The sequence below is a fragment of the Emydura macquarii genome, unplaced genomic scaffold (assembly GCF_026122565.2).
Source record: "Emydura macquarii macquarii isolate MOO-44397 ecotype Brisbane River unplaced genomic scaffold, CSIRO-AGI_Emac_v2 contig_561, whole genome shotgun sequence".
Taxonomy (NCBI): Eukaryota; Metazoa; Chordata; order Testudines; family Chelidae; genus Emydura; species Emydura macquarii.
Genome location: NW_027130698.1, coordinates 16,994,385 through 17,014,980, shown reverse-complemented (window position 1 = coordinate 17,014,980; position 20,596 = coordinate 16,994,385). Strand labels below are relative to the sequence as shown.

Genomic DNA, 20,596 nt, shown 5'->3' with positions numbered 1-20,596 from the left:
GAAATATTTAGAAAGCAGAATTAATTGTTCTTAAATTGTCTGGAACCCTTCATTTCAGGAGACACATTCATATGAAATCCCTCTCTCCTCCTTTGCAACCCACCGAGATTGCTGGTGCATCACTGCCATCTGTTGTTAGTTACGTGGAATGTAAACCCACGCCAGCATTTTTTCTAGTGTTAATCTTTTTCCCTGAAGGAATCTGATACTAAACAAATGCAAATGACTAGATTAAAAAAAAATAAGACTGTAGGTCAGAGCAGATTTGACCTTTAATAACTGACAAGAAGAATCTCCCCTGGATGGAAGGGCATTGAGAGAGAGGAAGGAAAGATCAACATTTACTAGGCTGCTGTTTCCTAGGAGGGAGAAAGAGAGCAAAGGATTTCTGGAGGCAGAACAGGAACTGTAAGCTTTTTCATTCATTTTACTGCAATCCTACATTCCATTTTGTTTTTCATCACTTAAATACTCACCCAGCCACCCGCCCCCATTTCCGAATAGCCCTTTGAAAGCTGGGAGCAGCAACTGGTTTCCTCATGGACTGTGTTTATCCTCTGCTGCTTGCACACTGGGACAAGATCATTCAAGAAGCAAGAAAATAAGGGAGGCAAATAGCCGTGGTTCACATGCTTTGGCATGATCATCATTTAAACGCTTCCTAGTCCGTCAATTCCTAGGCTGAGCCCCAAAAACGTTCAATAAAACACAAACGTTCTTCTCTCTCTCACCCTCAGCCTTCAGAGCCTGCTGCCTTGGACTTGGTGCCTTAAGAAAGTTCACAAAATACCTTAGTGCTAATAATTTTAGCCCCTTTCTGAATCGGGGCAGTTTAAGGGATTTCGTCAAACATGCAGATTTGCTCCCTCATTGCGTTACTGGGGAGAGGGGTCACCAGAACCCCAGCAGCTTGCAGGGGAGGCTGGTGCTTGTGTCTGTTGCTGAAAGGATGTGGAAGGCAGTTTCATAACCACGTGCTGGGAAGGGATTTATGGGCTTGCCTGAGGACTGTAGGGATGAAGGTTCCTTTTTCAGTGAGAATAGAAGGGTGGTCTTGTGTGCTAAAAATCTAAATGGATCTATCGTGGCTCATTGTCTTGCTGCTCTTCCAGACCTTGCCAGTTTCATTCCTCAGGGCTGATTTTATCTCTGTTTCTTTTCTTTTTTTAACAGAATTGGGCTCCTCCAGGCTGTGAGAAACTAAGGAAGTGCTTGGAACTGCCCAGGTCCAATCCAAAGAAATGCTTTTGGCCACACTAATATTCCAGCTCGCAAGGTCTTCTCGAAAGCTGTAAGCAGCTGAAGTCATGGTTCACAATACGCATTGACACTTGTGTTTATGTCATGGAAGGGAGTGATGTTACTAAGATACCACTTACTCGTCAGAACGGATCCATGGCTCCAGCATTACTTCTCAGGGTAACAGCAGTTAGCTTTTGTTGTTCAATTCAGTGTGTCTCTTACTAGGTGAAAAGAGATGTTGCTACAATAAATGTTAAATTTTCAGTCATTAATATAATTTTTAAATAGTGTGACTGGAGGAGATTTTTCAGCCAATCACAGCTCTCCCATTGCCTCAGAAATGACATGGATTTCCAGTCACCTTGCTCCGTTCCCACCCAGGCTGTTCTCTAGGAGAACTATTCATTTAAGTGGCCAAAAGTGGCCTCCAGGGAAGATCCAAGAAGAAGGTTACATGGAACTTTTGTACCCTCCAGATATAATATGCCAGATTTGCTTTGTTTTACTTGTCTAGTCGCGTAGGAATAAAGTTTGTAGCTAACTGCAATGATTTTCAGTAACTGTTGGTTGTTTTAAAATTGCACTTACATTGTAAGCTCTTTGAGGCATGGCCTTTTTTTTCTTCTGTCTTTGTTTTGTATGCGTGTGTGCGTGCGTGCGCAGCACTTAGCACAATGGTCTCTAATCCTTGGTTGGGCTACTTAGGTGCTACCAGAAGACAAATAACACCAATGGGGTCCGTGTCTCCCTGTTGTAAACATTCCCTGCAGTACCTTAATATTAACGAGCAGGTTCCAAGGGAGAGAATGTCCTGTATTTCTCAGTCTGCAAACAGAGTTCTTGTGAGCATTAGCTCGGTAATGTTTGTAAAGCACTTTAAAGATGAAAACTGGTATGTAAGTGCTAAATGTCCCTACAGTATTACAGGGAGTTCCTCTGGGACCCAGGGACGGCCCTGGGGCTTCGTGCATTATCCATTCACTTCAGAAAATCTGGGTTCTGCTATGGATTCTGTCATGCTTCCAGCCTCCCAGAGGAAGTCACTTTTCAGTCATATAGGCACAGCCAGCTGGAGGCTCAGAAATGCCCGTTTACATCAGGAGCTTTAGTCTTGACACGGTTCCCAGTTTATGCTCTGTGGGGAATTCTTCTCCCTGTGCAAACTTTCCAAGTGCTGCACTCAAGATCTTGGAGCCGGCATTCCTGGAAGTGTAGTTCTCCCCAGCAGATTTGCACATGGCAGGCTCTTTGCACTGCTCTGTAGCTGTTACTCATGCACCTTGCTAGTGCTAGCGGCTTGCTATTGCACAAAGAAACGGTAATGAGCCTTCTGGGGATTGCTAGGAAGACATGCTAGCAGCAGTCCTGTCAGGCGGTCTGGCCCACGGAAGGCCTCACGTCTATCACTCCAGAGCACTTGATGCTATTCGCATCTGTCTTGATGCAGAGTGGAGTTGCTTCAGGAAGGAAAAAAACAAGACACCCAGTTCTGCTGTCCAACTCTACCACTCGCCTCCCCCAGCCAAAGTCCACAACTCCAGATACATGGAGACAACCCAGCTTCTGTGCTACCTGTTCTACTGCCCCATGCGACCCTGGCTCTACCTCTTTTGCCCACACAAGCTCTTCCCCTGCCTCCAAGCCTAAATAACCCAATCCCTCTGTTCCCCAAAGTACCTGCCTCCTGTAACCCCTCCACACTGTCTCCTGGCATGTCTCCTTGTCATGAGGCTGGACAAGTCCCACGAATATAGGATTGTCAAGAAGTTACGCTGGAGTTCACCCCTAATTCCCTCTGTGTCAGGAATTATAACCAATACCAGAGCTTCATCCTCCAGCAGAGCCCTCGTAGGCCTTTGTATCACAGATCTGCTCATCTGTCAGTGATGATTGTTCTGCATCTTATTTACCCTGGGGGTTAGAGTGTTCCTTCTTGTCCATCAAATACCTCAAAGCATCTCTGGTTGAGTCCTAACATATTTTATGTATGTCATCACAGTATGGATGGTGCAAAATGGTCCATTTTGAGTGATACACTGGATGACAGGGGAGGAGGGGTTGGATCCTGACTGTGATGAGTGGCTTACAGCCAGAGGAATCATTACGAAACCACCCCATTTCAAATCTCTCTCCTCTCTAAGCTTGACTGACGCTAGGGTCTGTCAGGCAGAAATGCTCAGCGCTCTACTGTCCACTGTTATCAACAGGCAGAGATATCAACTGATGTTGGAATCCTTCATTATGACTGTCCTAAATCACTGTCAATCTAAAATGTAATTGTTAGGAATGTAGCACTATGAGATCCTTGGACGAAAGGCACCATATAAACAGGGGTCAGTGCATGTTCTTTGAGCTTCAGCCCAAACACACTAAGTTATCACTCATTCTAAGCATCTATACCATGCTCATCACAGTAGTATCTGGGTGCTATTATCCCAGGTATTCCTTACCCTCCTCCCCCGCCTTTTCCTTTCTTTCCCAGCTTACGGTCTGTCTCAAAGATGCTGCTTTTTCCTTCTCTATATAGCCTGCTGATACAGGCCCATCAACTTCTTGAGGCCCTCAGTATTTGATCAGTTACATGGATCCTTGATTCTCATCCCATTATGACAACTCAGTGACTTGAGATAACAGCCCCACACTCCTGATCTCTGTGATCAAAAACAAAGGAACAATCAGACCCCGCAAGGCATCATCCTTGGGGCATCTGACTATTCCTTTGCTAACTTTAGACTTTGCTAACTCCAGGTGGGTTGCATCAGCTGAAGCATTTCCAGAGGAGCGTATAACACAGACATTTTCCCTCCTTTCTTTCTGGTTCTCTAAGCGTCATAGTGTTACTTTTGTTGTATTATTGTCTACAAGAAGAAAAAAGGAGGGCGGGAGAAATCAATTTAGAGAATGTGCAAAAATAAATCAATTGAACTGCGATGCACAAGCTTGTAAAAGAAGATGGCAGTGCAGCCAGCCAGTGCCCTTGAATGGGGGCAGAGTCAGAGAAACGTAACAGCCTTGAGAGCCCATGATGACTTGTCGTGATCACAGAGATATCAAGAATACTGAATGGACTAGGGTTTTTAAAACAGCCTTAGGTGTTCCTTGTAATATTGCTAAGACATTGACTCTATAATAACGTAGCTATGCTGTCTGTGATTTGGATCGTGCTGAAGTGATAAATGCCGAGAAGCATAACATTTAGAGCCAGCTTTTTTCAAAAGTGTGCATGCAGAATGTCTCTGTGTACACATTTATTTGCAGTAGTTGTGCATTCAAATAGCTATTTAGATATCTAATTAATCATTTGCATGTACAGTTACGATGACTGAGTACATAGAACTCTTGTTGTTTTAAATCAATGCCTCTTCCAAAGCGCTACAGATTTTGGGCACATACTTCTGCATGCACAATTCTAGGAGGCTGGTCGTTGTAAGTGAATTGACATTTGTTTAATTCTCTGCTCTGCACTGGTTTCTTTATAAGAGATAGAAATGTAATATGAAGGAGCGACTGCTTTAAATTAAAATAATTGTGGCAAATGGAAATGAGTTTCATAGCTGTTCTGTTTAGAAGTGTTTGAAATCAGCATCTCTTCCAAAGAGACTGGTTTTAAAGTTGTTGCGGGGCCAGGAGGAATTGAAGAACAAAATAAAATATTTGATCGTCATGTGCAGCGTGTATTTTCTGAGGCTGACAAACTGAGAACACAGCAACCCAGATGCCACCCCTGGCATTAGAAACAACTAGAAACCTTCTTCTCTTCTCCTGAGGAGAATGCAAGCAAGCCTGGGTGAATGGCAGGAGCCTAGCCGGGTGCTGATACTGTGCTAAGAGATGCAGCATGGGCTGGGGTGGGGCTGGGAATCAGGAGAATTTCTAACCCTAGCTCCGCTAGTGACCTGCTGCAGGACCCAAGTCATTTCCCCTTTCTGTGTCTCTGGTCTCTTCCCATCCTTTATCTTACCTATTTTGATTGCAAGCTCTCTGGAGCAGTGCCTGTCTCCTTTACACGCCACTGTCATACAGATCAGTAGCTCACCTTGGGACAAATTCACGGTTACGCTCCAACTCTTCTGCACCACTCTGGTCACACAGAGCAGCTGTAAACTTGGCTTACCTGGCTGGGTAAGATGAGTTTATGGCTGGTTTGTGTCACTATAGCAGCACAAAGCAGCCAGAACATACTGGTAGATCTTCCCCTTAATATTGATATAGGACCTTCGGTGCAACTTCAGTCCAGAACTCTGTGCTCTCTTGTTTGGGCACTCCCTGCACTGAGGTAGGAGTTGGTTTTCTAGTGGCTGTTGGCAGCTCTGTCTTCTTTCAAAAAGGCGAGAGTCTGGCTGAATGGCTGGTCAGTTACCGGCAGTCATGGTTTCCTGGCGTTTTGCTCTTTTAGGATGTGTAGCTTGGAGCAGCGCAGAACATGAACTGAGAGAGGACTTAACCATGAATAATGTCAGACATATGTGCTGTCTCTCTCTTATTTAAATATGCCTCCTAAATGCCATAATCTTAAAAGCTGCCCAGGCTGAGAGTCCAGGGAATTTCTTCCTTGACTTTAATTTCCAATTAGCTGATCCTGGAGACTCCAGAGATGGCCCTTTCCTCACCCACAGAGGCTACATTATCATCAGCCCCTCGATGCAAAGAAGCTTCTGAAATGGATGTAACTAATAATCCTGGGAAAAGTCCTACGATATTCACAGTCTCTGGCTGCAAAAATGGAGGCCTGATTTGAAAACCTGCAGCAACAAATGGATTATCTCGGTGGCAAATTAGTCTCTGTGGACCAACAGTTTGGGGATCTGAGCACTGGAATTGCAGACCAGCAGATCAATTCTAAACACTTACATCCAAGACTAATGCCCTGCAAACTGTGTTGAATAGGGCGATGAAAGAGAACCTGCCGCTGCATGTTAAATGTGAACCTTTGGAAAGCAGTATTAAAAAGGGAAACTGCGAAGGTTCTGAACTGACCTGCCAGGATGGAAGGGAATGACAGCTGTGCATTTGCTAATAAAATGTCGAGCCAGGCCCTGGGGCAGAGTCCTCAGACAGATATTGAAGCTGACGGAGGCTGGGTGACCTGGAATCACAACTGAGGAGGAGAAGACTGTTGGGCTTTAGGGATGTTCATTTTAGCACCTGATCCTGCCAGGTGCTGAGCATCGTTAGAACCGCTTAACATCAATAGGAGCTAGCTGTTCTCCGCACCCTGACATGCAAGCCTTTTCCTGAGGCAGAGGATACGCCCACGGGGTCACTATCTTAGTAACGACTTCGCGAAGCCAGGCCATTTTTTATAAAGTGAGGCTGATACGGTGGGTAACTTTTGGAAGGTTAAGAATACATTTTTTTTTCTAGTCATGGAACATCTCAGTCACAGCCCTAATGGTTCTGAAGAAAGAAGCACTAATGAAGAAAGATCTCGTGGAGATGGGGGGAGCTGCTGTTCCCATCTCTTTTTCAAGAGTGTTCTGATTCCAACTGGGGAGAAAAAAATGGAGTCTGATCAGGCAAAACACTCTGCAGCATCGATAGTGGCTACTTCATCGGGCATAGAAGAGGATATTCCACACCAGTGATCTTGCTGCTGTGCTGTGCTCGGGAAACTTTACAAACATCATCATTTTCCTTTGTTAGCAATTTTTATAGTGGTCACTCCCAGAACTTCTTCAACACCTGAATAACTGCGTTGAATTTCCATTGGAATCAGTCAGGAGGGTGTTCTGAGCAAGTGGCCTGAGTTCTGACTTATTTGGGTTTTGCTTGAGTGTTTCTGATAGTATCAGTGTTGGACACACATTTCCTATGCATTACTGGAAGAGGTAATACAGAGTGTGCAATGGTTATGCTGTATGTTTCCGCTCGACTAAGCTGTAGACTTTTTTAAAAGCACATAAAGAATAAAGAAAAATATTTGCTTCTCATTTGGGTTGCTTCCTCTTCCCTTGGAAAATTCATTGAATGTGGTTATTTTTGACCCTTGGCCATTGCTTGCAGTATTCTTGGCATATCCTCTTCTGTGGTTCAGATTTTTATCTTTGTTCAAGATCTAGTCAAAATCCTATAAATAAATTATAAATATAATGCCATAGAAAGGTGGATTTCCCGTCAGGAATCTGTCACCTTTTAGGAGAGAAGAAACATGCAATCAGTCACATACTCAAGCCAATGCAGCAGCTGGCTTTTGGCTTTCAATGCACTTTATTTCCCTGGAATCAGTTAATACCCTTCTGGGTGATAGCTAGATTGGTTGGCAATGAGAGTCCTCCACTGAAAGAGACACAGGCTATAAGAACAGGGAGATCTGATTGCCAGCAATGAGACATTTGTGCCAAATCCACTCGTTCTGGATCACTCTCAAAAACCCATCTGGGATGACAAGGCCAGCTAGGGAGAGTTGGTAGGAGGCTTTGAATGAGACCCTATGTCATGAAGTCTAAGCAGCCATAGATATGGCTAACCGTAGAATTAGTATGGTGCATTTGACTATTACAGAAACCTGCCTAATTATCCAGTACCAAAGCCGAAGGCTGCCTCATAGAGCTGGTTGGAGGGAAAAAAAAACCCAAACATTGACAGAACCAGATTCCAGCAGAATATGTGCTGCCTTCAAAATCTAAAGCCATTGTGAAATCCGGTGGATTTCACTGGAGTTTCTTCAGAAGAAAACCAGGAAAAAGTTCTGACAATGTTGAATCAGTTTCCAGCATATTTTTGGAAGGAAACATTTCAGTTTTTCGTTTTGAAACGGCTTTTTCAAAACTTTGTGTGTTTCTAATACTAAATTTCAAGAAATTGAAATGGAAAGTTCTTCTTCGAGTGCTTGCTCGTGTCCATTCCACTGTAGGTGTGTGTGCGCCTCCATGCACGGCTACCAGAACTTTTTTCCCTTTAGCGGTACCCATAGGGCCGGCTCCACCACCCCCTGGAGCCCCTCGCACACGCTGCGGTATATGAGGCGCTGCCGGCCCTACGCCCCCTCAGTTCCTTCTTTCCGCCTGTGATGGTTGCTGGAATTGCTACAACTTGCATCACAAGTGTTCTCAATCCCTTTTGTTCTCCTTAATCATTTGTTGTTTGTCTTAGTTAGGTAGATTAGTCCCTAAGTGTTGTTAATAGTGGTAGTTAGTCACTTAGGATAGTCCTGGCTGGGACTTTGCTGGGAGCGGGGCGTTCCCCGGTCACTGGGCTTCGAACCTTGTGCCTCCTGTGGGCAGGCCTTTCCGCTGAGCGACCCCATGATAGTTGCCTAAAGTGCCTGGGAGAAGCCCATCAGAAGGAAAAATGCAAGATTTGGAAGGCTTTCAGCCCAAGAACCCAAAAAGACAGAACAACAGTTCCAAGGTAAGTAACTGTCTTTTATTGACTGACCCAAAACGAAGGGTGTTTTTTTTAATAAAACCAGATTTCCAAATATTGAAAACCTTTAGCGAAATGAAACTTCTTCCCTCTGCACAGCTCTACTACTTTGCCAATTTGAGTAGTTAATCAGATTAAAGTTAGATAATGTCTCATAGACAGGTGTGTATATAATAATACTTTGTACCTCTCATGTCAGAATCTCAAAGCACTTTTTACAAGCATTAACTAATTAAACTTCACAGCACCCCTGAGCGGGAGGTATAGCCTGTTTAATTTGATACGTTTGGGTTGGTGTTACTGCGGGGTATCTTAAACCACAGTGACTTTAACTAAGAAATCAGCCTTCTGAACGACTACCATACCCGGATCAGTAGGGTGAGAATCACCATTAGGAATATTATCAGGTTTAGAGACTCTAGGAGCTGTGAGTATATTACCTGTGGTCAGAGGTTATAAAACATCCTCATACTAACAATTTAATTAAGCTGATGAACAATGCCAGAACTACTAAAACATATACACAGATGGAGAGAACAATGAGATGTCCAGCATCGATGATTTCATACTCTCATCGCCTGGGGAAATATGGAGGGGTGGGTAAAATGATCGTCAGGGGCCTTCCTGTTGTGTGTCCCCGATGTGCTTCCGTCCACACTAGGTTAGGCTACACCTTTTATCATGTGTTGTTCTGACACTCACTGTGCTTATGCACAGGAGTATCAATCCCTTTTCCTTACTTGTATTTCCCAACTCCACTATCTTAGACATGCCCCATTTCGCTTAGGTTATCCCCTTAGCTTAGAATCATAGGACTGGGCGGGACCTCGAGAGGTCATCCAGTCCAGCCCCCTGCACTCACAGCAGGACTAAGTATTATCTAGACCATCCCTGACAGGTGTTTATCTAACCTGCTCTTAAAAATCTCCAGCGATGGAGATTCCACAACCTCCCTCGGTAATTTATTCCAGTGCTTAACCACCCTGACAGGTAATTTTTCCTAATGTCCAACCTAAACTGCCCTGGCTGCAATTTAAGCCCATTGCTTCTTGTCCTATCCGCAGAGGTTAAGGAGAACAAGTTTTCTCCCTCCTCCTTGTAACAACCTTTTATGTACTTGAAAATTGTTATCATGTCCCCTCTCAGGCCTCAGGCTTCCCTTATTCTCATTAACAGATACATGAATGAGTTCGTATGGGAACGTGAGGTTATTACAGAATTCTCTGAAAAGTTACTACTGCTCATCTTGTGGGATTAACTGGTACATTGAAACCTATTTCCCAGGACATCAGCACATAACACGTCTATTACCGTATTTCACAATCTTACTGGCCCAGGATTATCCCTCGGCCAACTCGTCATGTCAGCCTCTTTCAAGCCTGAGACCTTCTATGACCAAGCAAATCTCTTACAGGCTTCAGCATAAGGCCAACAGACTTTAGGCTTTACCTTACTTATCCTTATCCTACAACTGAAACTTATTAACTACCCATTGATTGTATTATATATTGGTATATTCATATATCCTTGCTGTTAATTGATATATAATCAATCACATAACTATGTAATTACATCAAATGATTAACTACAGAGGTTAGTAACGAGTGCGGGCTGCTGTAATAGATACATGAGATGTGTCTTTCCAGGGTTAGCCACATAACATCCTAAACCTTTCCTGACTTAAGGAGGAGACCTGGTCCAACTCAGTCTCCCTAGCTGGTCTAGTCAGACTTGGTGGTCCAGACTCTTCACTGGTGATGGTCCAGAACTAATGCATTTTGGGAGGAATGCCTCATCATTGGAGAGGTCTCTGCCTGGTTCAGACTAGCAGGAAGAAAGTAGTCCTAGGCAAATACTTTTCAGATAAGACTCTCACTGCCCATCCCCCCTAATTATTCCTCTAAAAGTTATTTGATTGCCAGGAAAAAACCAGCCTCAGATCCCAGACCCTCTAGAATCTATTGGCTAGTACAGCAGGGTTCATCTGGTCTCCTTAAAATATCTGACACGTGATGCAATCTGGGGCATGACAAAGGTTAGAAACGTTGGTATTCAGAAGTATCTTTATCAGCTCTCTAGCAGGGCTGACTTAGCATTATCCAGAGAGGGACTTGGGCCTCCAAGAGACAATGGCAGAGGGCCATGGGGATGGCCACTGGGCAAAGCGATGCGCTAACAATACTAGTAGGACGCCTGCAGACAGCATCGGAGACAGCAGTCGGGACTGCCTCGCCTTTCCGATAAGAAACGGAGAGGAGGATGAAAACTGATGCTCAGGGGCCTTCCATGAATGATGAAAGGAGAAAGACGGAAACGATTGAAGTTTGCAGTGATGGCCCGTTGCATTGTGGGGCCCCACTTCCCAGCCACTATGCTATCCCTAGTGGGCTGGCAAATTACCTGAATAATTTCCTTCTGCTGAGAGAACAGCCACGCTGCTGGAATAGCTGACTGCACCGTACTGTAGTTGGCAAAGCAGCAAAACAAACTCTTCCAATCCACCTAGAGGAATTAACAAGAGAACTGGAAAGCCTCTGTTCCCATGGAAAGTTATGTGCTTCATCTGTGTTTGTTTCTTCAGCTGTTGAAGGGCTGGTTGGCTTGCGCCAGTTGTTGGAGAGAGGATTTGCTGGTGCCCGATAAGCTAATTTGACTTTGGGAAAGTCCTATTCCTAATAGGAAGTGCTATGAAAATAGCCCACACTGACCTTCTCCTGCTGTTCTCTCTCTCTCTCCATAGAGCGCTTTCTAAGAAATATAAATCCCTCAGAAAGGACAACCTTTGCACTGACCTTCAGCGACACACCCCACCCCCTCGTTCAATTAAACAGGTGTCTTTTTGTCACTTTGCCAAAGCGGGTCCATATCCATCCATGCAAGGAATAGAGAGGAGATAGAGCAGCGTGGTCTGCAGGATGTAGTACGCATCTCCTAAGGGTTAGCACCAAGAAATTCTGACCCTTCTTTTCAGGCAGTTGTAGACCCATGGGGGGGGGAGAGAAGGCGGCTAAGATCAGGATGAAGACAAACTAAAGCAGGGTGCAGGCCATACTCAGTCTTTTTCATCGTGCTCTAGGCACAAATCAGCATGGCGTTCTTCCCTGGAGGCTGCACTTCCTGGGTAGGCACCGCCTCCCAAGGCAAGCTCCCAAGGTAAAATAGGACGACTACAGCTGGGACATGGAAGCAAGCTCACACCAAAGTAGTGTAGCCAATCCTGTAATAACTAACAAAGCTTTATGAACTAGGAAAAAGAAAAGAGCATTATTTACAGGTTAAAGCAGGCAAACATATATACATAAATGTGTTGCAGTCTAAATCCTGAGAGAGTGACAGAGTTGTAGTGATCTGTCAATTCAAAATGTCTTTCAAGGAAGACCCCAGGGTAGCCCCTGGGGATCTCTAGCTTCAGTTTAGTGTCTCTAGCCTTCTGAGAGTTCAAACAGCAAGGAGATGCAAAAATTTCTGGTATCTTTGTTTTATTTCCTTCATTCAGCCTCCAAATCCATCGGATGAGCTTCTTTGCGTGTAGTATTTCCAAGGTGTAATGGGGCCATTCTCCAATCCTTTGTGTTGCGATGTTGCTTGATGGCTCATCTGATTTTGATAGTCCTTCTGGAGGGGCAGGGTGAAACACTCCTCCCATCTGAGTTCATGAGTTTAGAGCAAACATTTTCAAAGTTATAAGGAAACCTTACATATTTCCTCAGAGCATGGAATACAGGCATTACAAATAAGATTAATGCATGCAGCAACTTACAAGCATTGAATAGAATCTAAACCCTAAATATATTCTTATAGGATTAATACCTATTTTGAGCAACACTAACACATAAAGTTCCAGAGGGGTAGCCATGTTAGTCTGTATACAGCAAAAACAACGAGAGTGCTGTAGCACTTTAAAGACTAACACATGTAATTTCTGCCTGCAGAAATTAAATGTGTTAGTCTTTAAAGTGCTACTAACGCATAAGTGACCTGCTCTGGGCTCCAGCTATGAGTTTGTCCCCCGGCCTGCCAACGTCACAAGCTGTGAGCCCAGAACTGAGCAACTGCATCTTTTCCACTTGATTTTTTTCCCCCCAGTTAACACAAATGAAACAATAGATTTTAACTAACCCACGATGCACGCTCTGGGAGGTAGTGGTTTGTGGTCAATGTGCGGGGCAGGTTGCAAAGACCCCTTGTTCTCTCAAGCACGGGAGAGGGGGAGAGTGAGCGGGGCAGAGCTTGAGGCAGACCCGGGCATGGGTTGGCTTGTTATTGAATAACCAGGGCCAGCTTTTGGGAGAGGGTGAACGTGCTGGGCTGGGACCAGCCGGCGCCCTGGCGCGGGGGAATGTTTTGTTCTTTCCTGTTTTTAAAGCCCGGCCTGTAAAGGAAGCTCAGGCTCCTGAGGGGTGTCGGGCCCAGCGCTAGGCCACGTCCCGTGGCTCCCCATGTGGTGTGGCAAGTGGCCCGGGGGCGGAAGGACGAGCCATGCCTGCCAGCGGTGAGCAGTGTGACATAATCGGGGCGGGGAGTCAGCAAGCATGTGATGTCACCGGGGTGAGGTCAGTGGGCATGTGATGTCACTGGAGTGAGGTCACAGCGCAGGTGACCTGATGGCAAGTGTGAAAAACCGGGAAAACCGGGACGTGGGTGGGGGTTGAGGGCAGGTGCTGAGAGCTGCCCTCACCTGCCCAGCGCCTGCCTGAACATCCTCCCCCCCTGCCAGAGCAGCAGTGGGTCCTCCCACCCCACGGCTCACGTCCTGCCCCCCCTCCAGCTGCAATGGTTCTCCCCCTCCCGCACCCTCCTCGTAATGGTTTCCTCCACACCACCCCTCCAGCTGCAATGGTTCCACCCACCCTAGCAGGGAGCGTGACGTGAGGCACTAGTCCGGCGGCGGCGCCTGCGCAGTGAGGAGCGCCTGATCCTCAGCCCCACCCGCCGGAGGCAGCATGAGCGGGGAGCGGGAGGCGCAGCGGCGCCTGGTGGAGGGGCGGGTGCGCGCCTTCCCCGACTTCCCCTGCCTCGGGGTGCTCTTCCGGTGAGGGGCGGATGTGGGGGGGCGGGGAGCGGAAGGCGGATATGGGGGGGTCAGGAGGGATACAGGGGCGGATATGGGGGTCAGGGAGCAGATAAGGGCAGATATGGGGGGGCAGAGGGTGGAAGGTGGATATGGGGGTCAGGTGGGAACCTAGGGGTGGATGAGGGCAGATATGGGTGTGAAGGGATGAGGGAGGGCCATAGGGTGGATGAGGGAGGGGGGAGGCAATGGGAGCGTTAGGGAGGGGGAGGGCTGGGGGTGAATGGGGGGGGACGGGGGAGGCTGGGGGGAGACGCCCTGTGCAGCTACGCTCGTGCAGCTACACTCGTGCAGCACGCGCACTCGGGCGCAGCGTGAAGCCCGGACCGGGCACGCGGAAGGTGCAGCCGCAGGACCCAGCTGCTCTGGCACTGGGGATAGACCCTCTGGGACTGCCTGGGTTTGTCCCGGGCCTGCCCTTTGCCCGGCACGCCCTGCAGCAAGCAGCCCCTGCCTTGCCCACCACCTGCTGCCGCCCTGCGTTTCGCCTGGCGCGCAGAAGCCGAGCTCAGGGGCACTGCCTATGAGCCGCAGGTTCCTGCCATCACTTGGTCAGCCAGCAGCCACGTTGGGCCTCAGCCCTGTAGCAGCTACGCGTGGAAGCAAAGTCCTGTGGTGTGCAGCTTTGTAGAATCAAGGACTTAACTTTCTCCCAACATGCTCTTATCTGAGCGTTTTATGAGCTCAGCGTGACTGTGGCTGAGGCTGGTCAGGTAGATGTACTTTTTCAATGGGTTATATCTTAGCAAATCAGAAACACTTTGCAGATGTGGCATTTCTTAATGAGGGCCGTTTCCGCTTTTTTCCTATAGTTGCGTCAGTGCTAGAGGTCTCTTATTTCAAAAGAAGTGTATGAATTTGATTATGATAAGTCATTTTTCCATCACACTTATTTTCAAAACGTCTTGAAGTGTTTTGGCTCAGAAGTTCTCAGAAATATTCACCATCTGGAAATTCTCAGCCTGGAGTGTGAACACTTTGGAAAGTTCTGAGCATCTGAAAAAAGGGTTTGAGTACATGTGCTTAAGGAATCTTAACTGCAGCAGTTGCTAGCCATCTAGCTATGTCCACTACACATTTCTTCACTCATTGCTGAGTTCAGCCGCTGTTTCAAGAGATCTTGTGTAGCCCCTTTTTGCAGCTATTATGAACTCCTGGAAATGGTGTGTTGACTCAAATCCACTTGTAGAAACCAAGCTTCTTAAAGCTTCATAGGAAGAGTGAACTATGGACTCTGATCTTTATAGCAGCTTTCAGGGAAAACTCAAATTGTTCTTCTCTTTTTAGTGATATCACCCCTTTGCTAAAGGATCCTATAGCCTTCAGGGCTGCGATTGATATTTTGGAAGCTCATTTGAAGGCATCCTATCCACAGATTGACTTAATTGCAGGTGGGTAATATGATAAGTATTTAGTGAAACCTCTCTAAAAATACAGCACAGAACATTATTGTCCATCTATACAGAGCGAGCATGGTAGGTAAAGTTTGGAAACAACCCCTTTAACAAGGCAGGAAAGATTTTATAAGATCATGGACAAAGCCCTGGCTGGGATGATTTAGTCGGGGCTGGTCCTGCTTTGAGCAGGAGGTTGGACTAGACGGCCTCCTGAGGTCCCTTCCAAACCTAATCTATGATTCTATGGTATTGCAACATTACAACTGTTTATCATTATGTTTTATTCTGTCTAAATTATGTAACACTGGTGTGATCGTTGTATTATTTCTGTACTGTAGTTTTTTCACTTACTGTTTTAAGTGTTGAAAGCACCCTCTTAATGAACATTTGGCAATAATTTCCTTTATTTAAAAAAGAGGTAATAAAAGTAAGCAGTGAATTACCAATATAAGTGAATTACGACTCTGTCTTCCCTAGCCTATAAATTGCATTTAAGATCTAGTGTTACGTAAATAGCAAAGACATAAGCTGTGTTTAAATTCTCCGCTTGTTTGGGATGATTGGTTACAGGCCAAGTATAGCTTGTGTGGAGATAACTGTTCTATTCCCAGTAACACATTGTTTAAGGACATGGAGAATGATAAGTACTGAAAGGAAGAGGAGTGATTTGACAATAGCCCAGTGGCAGTGAATTTGATAGACTCTATTCAGATCTTAGTTGCTGTGATCATTTAAACCCATCCTGTTGTGATACTGAGTTTCTGGCCCTACAGTTGAATTGATATTGAGACTTAATTTCTTATCAGTACAGACAGGAACCAGTTCACAAACTAGAAGAGGGAACGCCTAACCTAGGTGCCAGGGTGGTGGAACTCCAGGTCCTAGGCTGCCTTTCATAGTAAGTCTGTGTGAATGCAAACATACAATGCAAAGTAGGTGGGACTGCAAGTCAGTACAAATAACAGTCAGCTCCCTGGGAACAGGAAGGTAACCGAGACATTGAGCATTTGCAGAGAGTGAAAACTGAACGGTTTCCCTTTGTTAACAGTGTTTTTGCTGCTCTGTTTCCTGCAGGTCTGGATGCTCGTGGTTTCCTCTTTGGCCCAGTTCTGGCACAGAGACTAGGGATTGGCTTTGTGTTAATACGAAAAAAGGGGAAGCTTCCGGGTCTCACAGAATCTGTATCATATGCTCTTGAGTACGGCCAGGTAATAGCCAGAAGAGAATCCTTGGTGGACACTGCTGTAATTTCTAATGTCTCGTTTGTTGAGCTTTGAAGATGAGGATGGTGGTGAGATGAAGCCCATGTAATAATATTTGGTGCTAGAGATTTTCACCACCACTGTCGCCCTCCTGGGGCTAGTGATGAGAACACAACATTATTGGGAGTCAGGAATTCTCAGTTCCATTCTCGTTGTGCCCAATGTCTAGTCCCTGCTTCTTAGGGGTGTTGGGAAGCTTCATGGAGTTAATGTTTGCAAACTAGTCTGAGATCTTTGGAGAAAAGGTACAAAGTTTAAACGACGATGAGGTGAGCTTTGAGTCTGAATGTGTACTATTAATAGTCCTGAGCATAAAAACTAGTGGTTACTGATTTTCAGGGGAATCTAGTTAAAGGACTGATCCCATGTCCTGTGCTTCTGGGGAAAGGCCAGTGGAATGGGGGAGGAAGATATGTATGAACATATCCATTACGTTTTCCCCCTCTTGCTTGTTTCAGTTAATGCTCCAGTTAAATGCTCTTCCTTTATGGTTTTAAAGCAGGGAAAACTTATTGTATAGCCGCTGGGTCCATGCATGGCCCTTATTGGAAAAGATGTAGCATAGGCTTGATAACTCTGCCTTAGCTAGCTAACTGGTGCTGCTGGAGTATCTGGCAGGTGAAATACTATTGAGGCAAGCTTTCCCTTGCATTGTAAAAGGTTTTGTGGTTGTCAGGAGCATTGCATGGGTCAGTTCTTATATAAAATGGGTTCCTCTCTCTTGGAGGACAGAGAAAAGGTGCTTCCACGGCTGGGCTGCAGATATATACAGACACTGCAACTATCAACAGGGCTGAAACCTGGGTCTTTCTGCACCAAAATCATGGGAGACTTGATTATACACCCTAGGCTAGTATATTACGTCCAGGAGTTCCAGTCCTATCTGGGTTGCTGTTCTAGGAGAGCTTATCTAATCAAAGGAGTAGAATACAGTGTGCATGATTGTGATTCTAGAGATCTCCTTTAGCTCGAGGTCTGTGTATTTAGGTGCTGAAAGTCAGGATTTCATTCTTGCTGCTGAACGTGACGTCTACATTTTGCTACACTAACATTTTCTAAAGCAGTGCTCTACAAAGTGAGACTAGAACAAAGTCCCCTTTTCAATCATGCAGGCTGAACTTGAAATCCAGAGCGATGCCGTGGAACCGGGACAGAAAGTGATCCTCATTGATGACCTGCTTGCAACCGGAGGTAAGAGCAGTCACTTAGTTAAGTCTGCTCCACGTGTAGCTGTGCTGTAACTGGTACTACTCATCCTCTCTCAGGGGCTCTCTGCCGAAGCTGCTTTGAGCTTGTGACTTTATAGGGTGAGGGATGCAGCAGTTAGCCAATTGGGGTTTATAACATTTCTGAATCACTGTACTACAGTACCTCAAATCCCTGCCCGAAGGCCCATTGGAGTTCAGCTTGGTTTACAAAAATAAAAGCCACGTTGAAAACCATGGTCTCATTCTTGGCTTGGCAATGCGGTGTCTGACGTTTTCTGGAAATCAGAATGTACCTGTTTGCATGCACACTGTGCGGCTTCTAGCTGTGTGATTAATGATGGCTTAAAGTTGGAACAAAGACTGTGTGCCTCATCTGCTTGTGATACTGAGAGTGATCGTATCTCTCTCTGCTTAATGTCCCTGTTGTGCAGGTACCATGTGTGCAGCCTGTGAGCTAATGAAGAAGCTGAAGGCTGACGTCCTAGAGTGCTTGGTGGTCCTAGAGTTAAAATCTCTGAAAGGGGCAGAAAAACTGAAACCCTTCCCGGTCTACTCTCTGCTGCAATATGACTAGTGATCTTCAGATCAGAGTAGTCTGATGGCAGCTGCTGCCTTGCTGAAGATCTGCTGCTGTTTCTTACCTCTGTTGATTGTTTGAAGGCAGCAAGCATGGTTCCCTCTTTTTTGGCTGGGAGGGATGGGTGGTATGGATAATGCGTTCCTGTGTGTTCATTCCACTGTTTCTTTGAGAGATGGTAAAACAAACCACGGTTTCAGTTTAAGTATTGAACAGGTGCTATATCTTAACTGCTTCTGGTTATTTTCCAGGTCAAAGATTAAAACTTCCTTTTAGAGAGATCAATTTGTAAATGGTGCTGCTAAGTGCAGTAGTGAACTAGATGGAGAACTGAGTTGATGCCTTTTCTGGGACCCATGTACTCACTTTTGGTTTCAGCCAGAAATAGACAGTACTGTGCTGAGCCTTGTAATAGGTACCTTAGAAATACTAGAGATGACAATGAATGATTACAAAACACTGTAACAGTGGTTCTCAGACTTTTTATATTGGTGACCCCTTGCACACAGCAAGTCTGAGTGCGACCCCCCCACCACTTTAAAAATATGGTTTTTTAATATTTAATTTTGCAGGGGTTCCGACTGTCAGCTCTACGTCTGGTGGGGCTGTGTGGGGCTGACATCTTGCAACCCCCAGGTAATAATCTCGTGACCCCATTAGAGAACCCCCTCACTTCATTGTGTGTGGCTTCAGAAGATGGGCTGTAATGTTCTCTGCTTTCCTTTGGGACGCTGCGTGCGGTCGTGTTCCTTCCTGGCAGTGGAATGGGCTATTCGTGTGGGAAAGGCAGGGACTGATGGCAGCACAGAGTTGGTACAGATGAATCGTTAGACCAACCCCTCCCCTGTATTCTAAAGGAAGGAAGTGGCTCCTCCTTACAGTAAGAACAGTTAGGCCTCGTTTGTTCTAGCTCAGTTCTGCTAAATTTACTGCTCTGCTTATGCTCCCTTATTCTGTGGAAACTGACAGAGCTGAAAGTAATTGAATTGGGGAAGAAGTTGCCCCTTGATCTGAACTACCATTTAGCAGCCTTCGTCTCCTCCCAGTCTCATGTTAGGTTTTGCTGTGTACCGCTACAGCTGTGGATTTGGTGAGAAATGAGGAAAGGCTGTGAGAATTACTTGTGGCCAGGTGGGAGGAATCTGTTCTAGATCACTGAAAACTAACATGCTACTGGACTCTGTATGAGGCCCCCTTTTACTATCTCCACGTGCTTGGGTTACATTTGCAGTGCTAATGGAGTGTGGTGGCTTGTTCAATATAAGAAATGGGTGCAAGTCCCCCGCCTATCATGCTCATCCTATCTCAATTAAAACGTCAACTTTTCACAGGCTCCCTTCTTATATATACAGTAGGTTCCATAAACTCTGTCTTGCTGACCCCTCAGGTTCCAGCATACTGAAAGGTTAATCAGAGCTTGGGTTGATACTGTTGTCTCTCTTTCTCCCCTTCCAATCTACTTCCTTGTTCCAAAATACCCCATAGCCTCAAGACAGTTTAAATAGGGAAGAGAAAGTGGAACTAGGTCCATGTTGACTGCTTGAGCATGAGCTTTTATATTAACAGCATTCCAGGTACTATGGTGGACAAAAGTTGATGGGCAGAGTTCAGGGAAAAAGGCTCCAAATTGCACTTTGTGATCTAGGTGTAACACCCAACACTGTCACACAGCTTACAAATCCGAGCCAGGGTACCAACGTCTCCAGAGGGGTGAAGAAGGATGCTTTGGATTGTTAACGGCTACCTTGAATTGAATCTGTAGCTGATTAGTAAATAAATATTGGCCTTTTAGTTCTCCAAACCGTTTTGGTAGCAGGATGAAGTTGATGCATATTTCTGTTCAAGAAACCAGCATCCAGTGAAACAAGCCATCTTGTGACTTCACCAGGGAAGTTTAAAAGAGATGGAAGTTGGGTCCACCTAGTTGCTTTATGTGCTGAGCTAGCCCTTTAAGTTATCTTCCTCATATCTGGTCTTACTGAATTCCTCCCCAAGCCTTGCCCTTTGAGTTGTCGCTGGACGATGCTAGAGAAGCCAGCTTTTCTCTTCTCAGGTTGGGATTTGCTAATCTCATCCTGCAGGATAGAGAGAGAGAGGCAGTTACTTATTCAGTGCTTTGAACGCACACGGCAAGGAAACTTGCTTCCCTACAGGTTTGTGAAAGTGCATCGTATGTATGACCAGGTGCCACATTAACTCCCTTCATGCCTATTTGATTTAAAGACCAGGATCTGTAGAGAGGATCTGGGCATTTACTTCTCCCCTTTTCTTCATTGTAGGCTGCTTTCATTGCTGTATGTTCCCCCTCCCCCTGCATGGAATTGCCTATGGGGTGACAGTGCTGAAACCCTGTAACGTATCTACAGCCTGAGCTCCTACTCACACAACGTGTGTCCTTTACAATCTCACAGGCCTGCTTGCTTACCACATGTGTAATCCAGCAGACGTAGTCAGTCTAAACATCCAGTGTTCAG

General features: G+C 45.7%; 2 protein-coding genes across 4 annotated transcripts in view; both read left to right on the top strand.

Annotated features, from left to right (window-relative positions):
* GALNS (galactosamine (N-acetyl)-6-sulfatase) overlaps positions 1-1,837 on the top strand; it is a 56,762-nt gene extending 54,925 nt beyond the window's left edge. For all 3 annotated transcript variants that reach the window (XM_067540238.1, XM_067540239.1, XM_067540240.1), the window contains one exon: positions 1,174-1,837. In XM_067540238.1, the coding sequence (XP_067396339.1) occupies positions 1,174-1,260 (87 nt within the window). In that variant the 3' untranslated portion in view covers positions 1,261-1,837. The remainder of the gene's footprint in view (positions 1-1,173) is intronic.
* Positions 1,838-13,479: 11,642 nt separating this feature from the next.
* On the top strand, positions 13,480-19,448 carry APRT (adenine phosphoribosyltransferase). Its single transcript, XM_067540237.1, has 5 exons — positions 13,480-13,639; positions 14,966-15,069; positions 16,150-16,283; positions 17,450-17,528; positions 17,977-19,448. Exons 1-5 carry the CDS (start codon positions 13,551-13,553, stop codon positions 18,117-18,119), a joined length of 549 nt encoding a protein of 182 aa, XP_067396338.1. The 5' UTR covers positions 13,480-13,550; the 3' UTR covers positions 18,120-19,448.
* Positions 19,449-20,596: the final 1,148 nt, after the last annotated feature.